Source organism: Coenobita brevimanus, chromosome 44 (genome assembly GCF_032717465.1).
Source record: "Coenobita brevimanus isolate Jiangsu-jjx chromosome 44, ASM3271746v2, whole genome shotgun sequence".
NCBI classification, from domain to species: domain Eukaryota; kingdom Metazoa; phylum Arthropoda; class Malacostraca; order Decapoda; family Coenobitidae; genus Coenobita; species Coenobita brevimanus.
Genome location: NC_136997.1, coordinates 1,668,779 through 1,683,502, shown reverse-complemented (window position 1 = coordinate 1,683,502; position 14,724 = coordinate 1,668,779). Strand labels below are relative to the sequence as shown.

General features: G+C 43.7%; 1 protein-coding gene across 1 annotated transcript in view; it reads left to right on the top strand.

Annotated features, from left to right (window-relative positions):
- The first annotated feature begins 774 nt into the window (after positions 1-774).
- The window catches only part of LOC145398208 (neprilysin-2-like), an 84,447-nt gene continuing 70,497 nt past the window's right edge, over positions 775-14,724 (top strand). The window contains exons 1-3 of the mRNA XM_080271161.1: positions 775-874; positions 9,301-9,378; positions 13,335-13,580. Coding sequence (XP_080127287.1) covers positions 775-874; positions 9,301-9,378; positions 13,335-13,580 — 424 coding nt within the window. The remainder of the gene's footprint in view (positions 875-9,300; positions 9,379-13,334; positions 13,581-14,724) is intronic.

Genomic DNA, 14,724 nt, shown 5'->3' with positions numbered 1-14,724 from the left:
AATACCTTTATCTGCCTCATATTGCTATCCCATAAAAACAGTTGCCTAAGACCTTCCTTTACCAAAAGAGGGAGAAGATTTGTGGAGAACTTTTCCTCAGGGCTTTTCTACCAATATGAGGGCCTGTATAACCGAAGACTTGTTAGTTGAGCCAAATATGTATAATAAACAAAATATACTCGTATAATACAAGGCTTTATGAGATGTGAAACTATTTGCCTTATTTTTTTTTTTATCTTTAATGTCTGCATACTGTGTTATTCATCCAATGACAGTATGCCTTCATTAACTATGTAAGTATAGCAGGCATCTTGTACTATGTTCTTAATGTAATCAGTCTGAGTAGTAATAGTAGTAGTAGTAATAACAGAAGTAGTAGTAGTAGTAGTAGCGGTAGCATTATTATGATTATCACTGTTATCATCATCATCACCATCATCATTATTTTTATATTCATTATCGTCATCCTCATCATGACTTTCCACAAGTATCCTCTTAATTCGGCATATCATCCTCACACAATCAAGCATCAGCAGCCACCACCATCACCACCGCCATCATCGTCATCACCACCACCACCACATCACATACATTTTCCTTCAATTGTCCTGTATTGGTCGCCTCCACCTATCACTTTTTCCCTTATTCAGAACTTTTCCCCCATACATATAACACACTCTTGTCCTTTTTTCTCCCATCTTACCTCATTTTCTCTTTCCCGCCTTCAGACAACGGCGAGGGTTGGGTCGTTGTACAAGAGTGGAGCGTTGCCCGATGCTTGGCACCTCTACCTTGACCATTGCAGCGTTGGCCCTGACCATATCGCTGGCTGAGGGAGGGACTGCCTACCACACCACCATCTTCAACACTGATTGTGAGTACAGACAAGGAGCACGTAAGGTATTGAAACTCCTTGGTCACTCGTTTTACGTATCAATCTATCTCTATCTATATACCTAGGCTGCTTCCCCCGAGGAAAGGGAGTTAGCCGAGACAGGACGACACACTCCCCATTTACTCATCCATTCAAACACATTCATTCGCATCTTAGCCCCAAAGGGGAGAAGGGACAGATCCACACTGCACCACACCGCACAAGGGTCAACTGCGCAGTGCAATCAGTGACATCCATAGCAGGGCCCGACAGCAGAGCTGGTTTACCCCTGCCACATCATAATAGACCCATCTCCTTACCCGCACCTGACCTGACTAGCTGATCAGACCAACTGCGGGAGAATATCCCCTCAGGGTTGCATCATAATTTCTTCATTCACAAAATCTTTCCATTTATTTCTGTCACGCACAGCCACTCTTCCTTGCTCAACAGACATCCCTCTCGCATCCAGCGCTCTCTTCACACTGTCCATCCATCCTATTCGTGGTCTCCCTCTCAGCCTTACACCTCTCACATCAGATCCAGTTATCTTTTTCACCAATCGCTCACTATCCATTCTCTCCATATGCCCAAACCATCGCAACACCCTCTGCTCAACTCTAAGCCATCTCCCGAACAACTCCAGTTCTCCTTCACACTTCGTCATTTCGCACTCGATCCATACGCATCACTTCACACATACTCCTCAGACACCTCATCTCCATTACATTCAAACTTTTCCTCTCTGCTACACCCATATTCCATGTTTCAGCCCCATATAACGCAGTTGGTACCACAACACCCTCACACAGCCTTCTCTTTACACCCATTCTAAGCGAACGACATCTAAACACTTTTTTCATTCCTCCCAGCACCTTACCTACTCCATTCATTCTAAACTTCACTTCTGCATCTATTCTTCTATCCACAGCAACATGTGACCCTAAATATTTAAAACACTCTACCTCCTCAAGCAACTCACCATTCAAAACTATATTCATCCCCCTACCATCTACCAACCTCGTACACTTCATCACTTTACTCTTATTCTCATTTACTTTCAATTTCCTCCTTTCACACACCCTTCCAAACTCCTCTACCAACTGTCTCAATCTCTCCTCTGAATCAGACACCAGTGCAGTATCATCTGCAAACAGCAGCTGCTTCAGATTCCACTCTCCACCATCAACATTCACCAGACTCAGATCTCTACCTAAAGCTCTTGCATTCACCTCCCTTACAACACCATCCATATAAATATTAAACAACGAAGGCGACGTCACACATCCCTGTTGCAGCCCCACTCTTATGGAAAACCATTCACTCACAGCATTTCCCACTCTTACACATGCTTTACTATTTACATATATATATATATATATATATATATATATATATATATATATATATATATATATATATATATATATATATATATATATATATATATATATATATATATATATATATATATATATATATATATATATATATTATGCTGGGTGTTTTTAGGTCGACTTCTCGTCCTAAGAACACCAGCGACTGAGCGGGGTCCTCTTTCCGGACCGGAAGTAAAGCACCCACAAAGGAACAGGACATAAAAACCAGGCCGTATACCTTAACACATCTGTTGCCTTAATTTCTACACCGTTACAATATAACACAGAGTGGTATTGGATATACAGTACGAGTAGACAGGGTCACAGAGTTAGCCTTTGACACCAAGATTCACAGTTACACTTGAGACACAGTATTATACATGTACACTTATGTTATTAGTTATAATATTGCGATACCCGTGTTTCATCTTTAGGCAGAATATATATTTAGTTAAATGCACTGGGAATGAACAAGGTTAAGAGTCCTTGGGGTGAATACTACCATAACTAGACAGGGTGCGGATCGCGACACTTGATGTAATCACTTAGTCACGGTGGCACTTATACACAGACTTTTAGATTCTCCAGCGCACCCTAGTCTCCGTTCACAGTTACTGTAAGTTCTCTTGTTTAGGACTCTCACAATTACTATAAGGTCTCTTACTTAGGACTCAGGCTATCTTCTGTTCTGCCGGGTATCGGGTTCTTATAGATTTATGGTAACTGTCACTGGTATTACACTGGCCTTCACTTGGTCACTGTTCACTGTTATTTCCCCCTGGGTTGTTCTCGGTACAAGGGGCGTCACTATTTACCCGTGTGTCCTGGGTATGAATCACTCTGGAGTACGGGCGTGCGGGGAAGGCCCTAGGGGGAGCCTTCCTGTAGAGGGCAATACACTGCCCGTAGGGGAGTCACTGCCCGGGTCCTGGTCGTTGGTAGAGTACAGGGAGGCCCTCCTGTCTGGGAGCCTCGACCTGAGAGGAGGCCCTCGTACTAGAGCCTCGTTGGTGGGGTGCAGGGAGGCCCTCCGGTCTGGGGGCCTCAACCTGAGAGGTGGCCCTCAGGACTGGGGCCAAACAGCTGTAGGAGGTGGGCCTGTCGCCTCTGGCTCTGTGGGGTGAGTGAGCCTGGGTTGCCCTCGCCTGGAGGCTGCTGGTTGGACCTGGGAGTCCTAGGACTGCGGTCACCTGTAGGGAAAGGTGCCGACAGGGGTGGGCTGCGGCACCATCGCCGTTGGGTGTCTGGCAGGAACAGAGATCTCCCAGGTGTAGGAGGTAGGGCCTGGATCGGGCCTTGCCACCACTCTGGCAACACCTCCGGGGCAACACTCCCGGATGGTGATAAAGGGCGTCCCACACAGCCGAGAGGGAAGGGGTCGGCCGCGCAAGGGACTTCCTGTGTTGGGAGTGCTCTCAGAGCCACGAATGAAGGGCGTACAGTGGCCGCTCCTTCCCCGTCACGTACAGTGGCCGTGAACGCGGTTCCGTGACTCCTAGGGCTCACAGCTAAAGGGTGTACAGTGGCCGCTCCTTCCCCCGCACATACAGTGGCCTTGCTGGCGGTGTTGCTCCCACAGGAACAAAAAGGCAGGAGAAAGGTACACGGAGTCCGTGCCCTCTCCGGTACGTACTGAGGCCATAGCCTTGGGTCTGCTTACCCTGGTACATACTGTGGCCGTAGCCGTAGGCTTACCCGCCCTGTGAGAAGCAACTGAAGGGCGTACAGTGGCCGCTCCTTCCCCGTCACGTACAGTGGCCGTCGATGCGGTGTTGCTCCAGTAGGAGGGAAAAGCAGGAGAGGGGTGCACAGAGGCCGCGCCCTCTCCGGTACGTACTGAGGCCGTAGCCGAAGGCCTGTCTACCCTGATACGTACTTTGGCCATAGCCGGTAGCTTATCTACCCTTAGAGAAGCAACTGAAGGACGTACAGTGGCTGCTTCTTCCCCGTCATGTACAGTGGCCGTCGATGGGTGTTGCTCTCGTAGGAGAGAAAAGCAGGAGAAGGGTGCATAGAGGCCGCACCCTCTCTGGCACACACTAAGGCCATAGCCGAGGGTCTGCTTACTCTGGTGTGTTCTTCAGCCGTAGCCGTAAGCCTGCCTGCCCTTTGGGAAACAACTGAAGGGCGTACAGTGGCCGCTCCTTCCCTGTCACGTACAGTGGCCGTCAATGCGGTGTTGCTCCCGTAGGAGAGAACAGCAGGAGAGGAGTGCACAGAGGCAGCGCCCTCCCCGATACACACTAAGGCCGTAGCCGAGGGTCCCCTTACCCTGGTGTGTACTTCTGGCCGTAGCCTTGGGCCTCCTGCCCTTGAGCCTCCTGCCCTTCGAGTGGTAACTGAAGGGCGTAAAGTGGCCACTCCTTCCCCGTCACGTACAGTGGCCGTCGACGCGGTATTACCTGGGACTGAATCCTGTTCAGTCCGACCCCGATTCTGGTGACGGTTGTCTTGCTCGCAAGGTCGTTGCCTCTTTCCGGTCACCTGGTGTTGGGGTTGTTGCGGGGAAAAAGGACTCAGGACAGTAGTGTCCTGGTGACCCTCTTATACTGGGTCACTAGCCCCACCGTTGTGTCCTCCTGGGGTGGTGGTGTGGTAGCAGCTCGGTGGTGGGGTGGGGGGGTGGCGGGGGGGGGCGGTCCGGCGGCGGGTATTTTAATTTATATATATATATATATATATATATGTGTGTGTGTGTGTGTGTGTGTGTGTGTGTGTGTCTGTGTGTTTTAGAAAATGAAATAGATCCTGGGTACCTGCAACCAAGAAATGGGACAAAATCTGTTGTTGCTGATTTAAAAAAGAAAAAAGAAAAAAAAAATTAAAGGGAAGGTATAAAAGAATCCTGGCGGAAATAACTTTTCAGTTGTTTTACAGTATAATGATCCTGGGTAACATAAAGCTATAGAGAATTGTGAGAAAATCTGGTATTCATGATAATTATACTTTTGAAAAAGGAAATGAAAAAGAGAGATATGAATGTCTTGTGGGGTAATTCATAATGATGACGAGTACCAAAGGAAAAGAGTGCAGGAAATTAGGTCAGCTTTCACGTGTGAGAGAATTACAATATATATACAGTATACTCGTGTGTGTTTCTCTCTCTCTCTCTCTCTCTCTCTCTCACACACAGTTTTTGGATATTGCACTTTGATCATGGTTACCAAAGATAAAAATGTTGGGACAAATATTGCTTACACTGGTCAAAATGTGAGAAAACATTATTGATATTTGCAATACTTGTGAAATGAGAGAGAGAGAGAGAGAGAGAGAGAGAGAGAGAGAGAGAGAGAGAACAATGACAAATCCACTTTATTCCGGCAGATTACTGTTCTAAAGACGATTTGCACCATTCGTTTTGACCTTCGCTGTTGGAGCTGGATTCTTTACCTAAAGACAGACAGACATGCAAACCAAAACGAGGTGAAAAGCTTACTGATTTGCCCATGTCAACGCTGACTGTCAAGATAGCCTATGGGAGACGCTGGATTATATTTTCTTTTTCTGGATGTTACTCCGCCACTACAAACGGCTTCTCTTTACCTCAACAAAATTAACTGAAGGTTGCAAGAATAATCCAGATAAAAACGTAGCAGGGGAAAATGAGTTACATAATAAATAGGCAAGATTTGATTCCTCGATGACAGGGAGGCGGTGACCAAATCGGTAGAGGACGTGGGTTTGAATTCTAGTTGTGGCAAGAAACATTTTCAGGATCTGACTTTCGTTCAAGACGATTTTACTGATGTACCATAAGACCTGCAAACACGTCGTAAAAGCACCTCTGCTAATACTAATCCACCAGTCCTACATGAGACAGCTCCAACATATCTGCAGTGTGGACAGCGGGTGTTAGCGCCAAAGTGATGACATGTGAGGGGCATGGTACATAGAATTGCTGGACCTCAGGGAACGGGCTCTGAAGTCTATGCTCAAAGTCGGACAGATTAAAACGTAATGTCCTGTCAACCAGCTTTGCACTGCAGGCTGATTGCCCGCACGTTAAGGCTTAAAGCATGAGGAACCCGTGTATGGTTGTTCCCCTGCCTCTGTTGTGTTGCGTCTGGCTGACACTCGTTTATGTTATGTTTTTCTGGGCATAGGAGGCCCACTGGCACCTCTCTCTGCTATGAGGCACACAGTTACATAGTGACGTAATCACCAAAATGGCGATTTTTTTATGCACACCGACGGCTTCCCCTCCCCTGAGACCGTATATCTACAACGTGATATAACTGTATCTGCACTAATATAGGCGCTATAGCACGAACATACAAGTACCCCCATTCTGCGTGGCCTGCCGGGTGCCACACCGACTAACCTTCACTCTTCTTCCTCCCTGTCGCTCAGCTTCGTTCCTTCTCAGTGAGTTTATTTTATGTTATGCCGTCACTTATTTTAGCAAATCGGTGGCTGATCCCCCACTAACGTCATCATTTGAAACAGCACATCATATTCAAAGAACTGGTACGTAACAAGGCTCCTTTTAATTAAAAATGCTTCGTTCCGACCTAAACACAAGGTCAAGCGTACGCTATGCACACCTGGCTCCTGCCGCCTCCCACTCCCGCCCAATCTTCAGTGTCTTTGACAGGCTATTTGTGCTTAGAACTGGCAAAATTTGTGCTGATGCTGCGCTAAAAACATCTAAGGGGTGGCCTGTTATGATGAAGCGAAGTAGGAAATTAGAGAAATGGTAACGAAATGAGAGAGAGTGTAAACGAAACCTAAGCGAGAGGGAAGTGGGATAGCGATGCCATAATGTACCAGCAAGACTAGTGGGCACTCCCTTTTAGTGTGGGTGTTTTGATAAAGTTGGCGTAGATGATTTCAAGGATTATTATTATTATTATTATTATTATTATTATTTTGGCATTAGATGCTGACGCCCAAAATGTGTACCTACCTCTCTACTTAAGTGTCTTTTCCTATTGGTCTGTCATACTTCTAACTTTATGAAGAGCTAACTCCATTATGAATTATTATATTTACATGAAATCTGGCAGAAGCACTAGCTATAGTATACAAAACAAACCTACAAAAACTTGTGACAACCTGGTACAAACAACTCCCATTTTACTTTCCGGGGGGCGCCGTAATGGGAGAATAGGGAATGGGGGGGGGGTCCGCCCGATTCTCATGAATCATTTATGGGTTGAAAACGCATGGCAAGAAGTATTTTGTGGCATAATTTCCATTTGAAAAATCAATCACCTTTTTTAAATGCATTTCTCTCAAAACTTTCTTTTGCAATAACGTCACATTTAAAATCAACTCAGCGCCTCATTTGGAGCACTGAAAGTCTATCCATCTATTGCCAGACGCCTTTATCCTGTAAGGGGTGGCCACAAACGAAGTGCAAGATTATAATCTAGAATTCTGAAGCTGCTGAAGCAATATTCAAAGAACTCCACATTCCAGATAATAATGCTACATTCCAGAGTAGAATGACAAGAGAAAGTAAAATCCACACTTGTACATCAGGTATAGTGTACCGTCTGTGAAATATCATTGTAGACCTAATAGTAAGGGACTTTGGTATGACTCAAACATTTTTACGGATTTAATCCTAAGACTTTGGAGGGTGAAAGACTGACGAAGAGAGTGTATGTGAGTGAGGTGGAGGGGGGAAGAGGGAGGGGGAGGCCGAGGATGAGATGGAGGGATGGGGTGGAGAGGTATATGAGAGAGGGGGGTGTGAGTTGGGAGCAGGGCAGTGAAATGGCGGGGGACAGGGCGACTTGGAGGCGATTTGTTTGTGGCCACCCCAAACGGGATTGAGGCGTCTGGCAATAGATAGATAGATAGACTTTGACTTCAGAGTCAAGGTCATCCATACTATGGAAATCATGTTCAGTACTGACACACTACTGTTCATTTCCACCGAGTTTAGCCAAAATCAGTCAAATGCTTTCTGATTTAGCACTTTCAGGCATAGGGCGGCCATTTTGATTTTCCTCAATATCTCAAAAAGCATTTGTTGGACCTCAATACAGCACCCAGGAGCACTTGTATATGTTGCCGACTACACTGTGGAACATTTGGAAAGCAATCGAGTCAGTAGTTTTTGCTGTGCAGGAGAGCAAAAATTACAAAAATAACAGAGGGCCCTGCCACTAAGATTTTCTTTGTGTGCCAAAAGAAGTTTGCAACCAAGATATATCATTCCTGAAGATTTCAAGTCGCTGTCTCGAACGGTCTTGGGATGCCAGCTTACTAGATCTTCCCCCTCTCCTGCCCCCACGAAAGAAATAATATCTGCAATATCGGTAAGAATGCCAAAGAATGTGGGGCTCTTAATAACTGGCTGAAGAAAAAGTGCTGAATTTCTTTTTCAAGAAATTCTGCCTATGATAAAATTGTGCTTACTGTGAAGGATACAACAGATTCGGCTCGATTTCGACTCTAAGATGGTCGAAGATCAGCCAGAACTGTTGTATATTTAAAATAAAGTCACCATAGACGTTGTGTTTATTGGAGAAAAATCTTTTATCTTCGGTAATGAAGACAGTGTCAATATGTGATAATAGCTTCTTCAATTTGAATGTGTTGGTTTGAAATTAATGGACGTAGCCTATGCTTAAAACACTTTACTTGAAGGGAAAGTCAAGTTGAACTAAAAATCCTGTTTCAGCGGCTACATTCCAGGTATTCCATTTCTCAGTGCAAGACATAATGCAGGTGACTGAGAAACAGAATGTTTTGATTGTCACCTTATGAAGCGGGGTGCTCTTGCAAATTTTGTCCAGCTCCGCTTGAATGGACGAGTTGTGTCATATGCTTGATTCAGATCTCAGTGTAATGTAATCATGATCCATACAGCTATATCGTCCAAAGTCCATTAAGCCAACGAGAATTTGGTTTACTGTGCTGTCATGTCCCTATGTGTCCTTATTTGCTGCACACTCACCTGTCATCAGCATCACCTGCTGCTGCCACCTCACCAAACCGCACCACTCATTTCTCTCTTTCCCTCTCCCTCTGCCTCCATCCCTCTTGCTCTTCCTGCACCTCCAAAAGCCCCTCCCCTACCAGTTATCTCAGCAGGGTTCCTTGCAGATGAGGCGCGGTATGCTTCAGCGAAGTCCAGCAATGTGTGCTTGACTGAAGGCTGTGTCAGAGAAGGTTAGTTGACTCCCAATATTTTGTATTAAAATTTTCGTTTATTTCTATCAGGATTGAATAAGAGATATAAGACTGGTACAGACTTTACTTCTTTTGTTTGCTAAGTACCTAATTTGCACTTTGTTCACATAATATCAGATAATACAACTGTGTTCGGGAGAAACCACAGACACGAAAAGTATTTCAAAACATTACGTTTCAGGGTTAATATCAGTTCCTAGGGTTGCATGATAGAGTTAAGATTCACATATAAACTTACATTCAGGTCATTGTCTAACCAAGGATTATTCTTAGAATTATACATAAAGTGACATAGGAGGCATTGTAACTCGTCTTCCTTGACAATCTATATTTCATAATGTACCTTAACACTTAATTCTTGATTTTCATATTACTTTAATATCAAAATAAGTGGCATCAGTTCCACACAAGAGGGTAGTTAGGTATAATATTTTTTAAAATCATGTTGAGAAGAGGTGCTAGGAATCCTCGTATGCCACTTACAATACGTGTCTTAACACCAAGAGCAAAAGACGCACAAACATTCTGCATTTCACTTCCTTATTCTTCCTCTAAACTCAAATCTTGGTTATGAAAAGAAATGTGGGGAGGTACCCGGAGCATGTGTCTGGCTCAGGGATGGTGGACGTCCCTGTCATGCATATTCCCGAACCACCGAGAGCAAGGTGCTTGCTATCCTATCAAAAAGGTAGTAAGTGTGTGGCTACAGTTGCCCAAGGAGGTACTATCGTAAAAGTGGCATGGGGCCAAGGCTTAATACCTAACCTTGCACAGCACCCCCTGGGGGTGAACTCAGACACATGTAACAAGTCATCAGAGTCCAGACTGAGAGCACAATTCATACATGTCTGCTCTACTTGGGTCATCCTACAGGGGTCTGTACCTCCCCCGTTTTCTTTGCACATCGTTATGTGGAAGGATCCTGTTACAACCCTGGCAAGACTAGTTGTGGTCGATGGTTCTGCTTAGTCAGCCACACCGGGATAGAGCAATGACAACAACAGACAAAGATAGGAAACTGATCATGATTTATTTCAAAGTAAGAAGGGCTAAAGGCACAAGAAGACTCTCCACACGCCTTTTCTTGAGTTTGTAGGGGGATAAGGAACGTACCAAGTCACTACACTCTCCCTCCTTTGCAAAGAAACCAATCATAGTTTGAACGGGAACTGAATAGTGTGTTTGTCAGTCTGACCACTGTGTTCAACCCATGGTTGCATAACAGGCTCACTGGGACGTGGTTTGGGACAGTCCTCGGGCATCTGGCTTCAAAGGCGCGAGATTGTCTGGAAGTCTCGGGGATCTAACCATTATGCCAGGTGTTTGGAAGAATGGCACTTATTTTGACCTTGTTTAAATTTGGTTTGATCCCGGACAAAAGAAATTTGTGAATTTGAGCATAGACTTTGGATGCTACATTTAATGTGGAGGACTCTGTAGTGTAAAGTTGTAAGATTAAATAATGTCCAGTAATTCAGTGTTCTGGCAGAATACCGATTGTTTTAATTTATTCATTTTTTTCTTTGATCTTGAAGAAGTGGAATCAACGAATTTTAACACAGACTTTGATTGCAGTATTAAATATTAAGAACTCGACCATAATCTATTGTAATATTAGTGTCACTCGATAACACTAGTGCTTGTGTGTGTGTGTGTGTGTGTGTGTGTGTGTGTGTGTGTGTGTGTGTGTGTGTGTGTGTGTGTGTGTGTGTGTGTGTGTGTTTTCAGTAGATACTGAATACGTGAACAAATCGTAGAATTATTAAATCTTTCAGCCATGTGACGCACTTCCATTTCAATCTTGGTTATTTTCAATGGCTGTATTTCACTTACAGATTTAAAGAACAGCAGGGATTAAAATAAATGAATAGCCTGCTGCTACTCCTCACCCCGCCCTAGGGTGGGATGATGCTGATAAATCCTTCATTAATTTATTGAGTACAGGAAATCTCTCTCAAGTTCAATGCAGTCGCCTCGAAATACAGTACCAATAATAAGTCCTTCAAACACGTCACCGGATTCACCAGTTCGCAAAGCCACATAAACAACAGTATCATATTCAAGGTTGTGGCAGGGTATCAAAATCTGAGGGATCTATTCCATAACGCATTGTATTTCAGTGTTTGAGTGAGTTCTAATAGTTTTGCTTCTACCTAACCCTCCTCCTACACTATCACACTTAATCTAGGCTGCTGGACTGATCCTTGTGCAGTCGATAGCCATTGATATACTGTAGCCACACTTCTTGCTCCTTCCTTGTTCCTGCTCCCTCAGGAATACGACTCAGGAACTGGACGTAACACCTACTTCTTTAGGCCGTCTTGTTTTAGAGGAAGACTTGGTATGACCCTTTGTAATCAAGAGCTATTGATCTAAAACTTGTTTTTTTGCCAGCCTCATTCAGCTTCAGGGAGCCTACCTCATCAAGTCAAACAGTGGGATAAAATACCAGCACCAGTGGTTAGTTAAAGAGAACTACTGGTACGTTTAAAATTCGACAAGACTGTGGCCTATAACTAATTGAGCGTTTTTAAATTCCAGATTGAAGGGAATGCTGACGTTAATGAGGCGCTTGCTTAATAATGAGCACATTCGGCGATTGTGTGTGTGTGTGTGTGTGTGTGTGTGTGTGTGTGTGTGTGTGTGTGTGTATACATACATACTTTATATATATATATATATATATATATATATATATATATATATATATATATATATATATATATATATATATATATATATATATATATATATATATATATAATAAACACAAATCTGTAGACTGAGTACATAGTTAACTGCTATTCTTCTTCTGCCTCTTCTACACAAAGTTTACGTGGTTTTTCTTTCTAACACTCATGGTGACTCTTTTTATCCTCCATATGACAAAGTCAGAGGAGGATATTGTTATTACTGGGATCAACGACGATAGGTGACGTAGAGATTTCGCTTCGAGGCAAGAGCTGAAAAAGTATTCATCATAGGGTCATGAAATTTCACATAGTTATGTGTCTTATGGTGAACTGGTGCCTTTTGATAGGTTGAATGTTGATTAAGTAGTTTTTTTTTAATAATGAAAAAGTAAAAAAAAAAAAAATCTCAGCTCTCAATGCAACCTACGCAAGGAATCTGAATGGCTCAATTGATTTTTCTATTAAAACTTTGCAACTATTACACCTAGGAGGCAGAAATTGTACATGATAAATGACTATATGAATATCTAATTATGTATTAAGTTTCATGACTACCTATTGTGTAACCATAAAAAATCGCTGCCAAAATTTAAAAACCACGAGTCTTGTCATAACTTCATTATTACCATAGATAAACTACTGAAACTTTTAAGTTTTAATATCTCTGTGTTATTAAGGGGAGGGAGGGGGAGTGAGGGCCGTTATGAGCTTGGTTAGGTATGCAGGGAGGTGGGGGGCATGTGTTTGATCAGTTGGAGGGTTACAGTAGCATAGCATTGCCCATGTTTATCTTTTTCCCTGGCGGCTTTACCAGATTATGTGGTGGGTGGGTGAGAGTCTTCCTCTTTTCTGTCCTTTTCTCTTGCACGCTGGACAGAGTTTAGTAGGATTAACATTGTTTTTCCAACAGATAACCTCATCATGACCCAACAGGCCTCCTGTTATCTGTACTTCCTATGCACTCCTATGAAGTCATCCATGATTTTATGTGACAGGGATTTCAGATTTGAAGCATTTTTTCTTCCTCCTTCTTAATCATCCTGATGCAGTCGACAGGCATTCATTAATCATTATTCTCCCAACACCCAAGCGGCTGGAGTGATCAACAATATGTACCCATGAATCCGTTCCTGCGATCTCTCATAATTCTGATAATGGGAACTGAGGGATGTTCTTCCTCCCTTGTAATCGCCCCATTTAGTTGACTGGCATAAATAAACCGTTTTTCTCCTACCACCTAAGCTGCTGCACTGACTGACTCCATGGACTCCTCAATTGATCCATGTGATGACTTCTTCAAATTCGCGTGCGGTGGGTTTCTCAGGAAGAAGGTGATTCCTGAAGGGAAGACCTCCTTCTCCCGCTTTAGTGAGGCCAATAATATACTACAAGAGAACCTGAGGGGTCTTATAGAGGCTGAGGTGGCCCCAGACGATCCACCTTCCACTAAGATGGTCAAGGCGCTGCAGAAGTCTTGCATGCATACGGGTAAGGGACTGAGTTCTTTTACAGTCTGTCTCTGTCTCTTCTTCTCCGTTATTTTAATTTTGTATCTACTTCAGCCTCTGATTCTGCCGGTCTCTGTCTCTACATCTATCTGCCTATCTACATATCAGTCTATTTCTCTATCTGGGCCTCATTTTGGTTCTCATATAAGCTTTGAGGACACGTAGACTTTTGAAGGCACAGACCTATCCCCGTTGAATATGATGGTATAGATGTATCAGCTGTGCATGGATAAGGGTGACAGAATGATAGTGCGAGTGTCCAGTTTTTTTTTCCTTTGTCTCCCTCTTTCTTCCATCTTTGGCCTTCCTTTATCCTTTTGTCGTGTGTGTGTGTGTGTGTGTGTGTGTGTGTGTGTGTGTGTGTGTGTGTGTGTGTGTGTCTCTCTCTCTCTCTCTCTCTCTCTCTCTCTCTCTCTCCCTCTTTCATTTGCTACAGCTTCATTTTTGTTACTCTTTCTTACCCTATACATAATGTTAATATAGTTTTTACTTCACACGAAAACTTTTATGCTCTTCTCGCTCCAGTCTACCCTTGTCCACCTCACTCCATTGGTTCGTTCGCATTGATTTTTAGGATTTTTTCTTCTCTGTCACAGCATGTAGTAGAAAGGGTCATGATGATGATGATGATGGTATTGTTGATGGTAATGATGACGAGGAGGAGAAGGAGCAGGAACATTATTTTAGTAGAGGCCCTGGTGATGGTGGTGGTGGTGGTGGATGTTAATGGTAATGAAGGTACTAGAACACAATAAAATTGCCTATAGACAATTATGATAAAGGAAAACTTCCTACACTCATTTCCTGCAAGAAGCCGAGTTATAAAGGGACCTTGAGGTCAAGGTCACTGATCTTGTGCATGTCACTTTAGGTCATCACAGTCAATAGGTCCACCAGGTTTAGTGGCTCTGGCTTTAATCCTTCATGGCAAATGAGATGACATCTCGAATATCGGGAAAAGTCCCAATTTTGGACTCTAGGCAATTTCAGAGAATAATCAGCCGATTAGAACGATATTCCTTTCCGCAATGCGCCAACATTAGGATTACACTGTAGTAAAACTTCAGCTTCAAAGCATAAGCAGTTCTTGAGACAGCGTAGCTGACTCACTTTTCTGGTTCCAG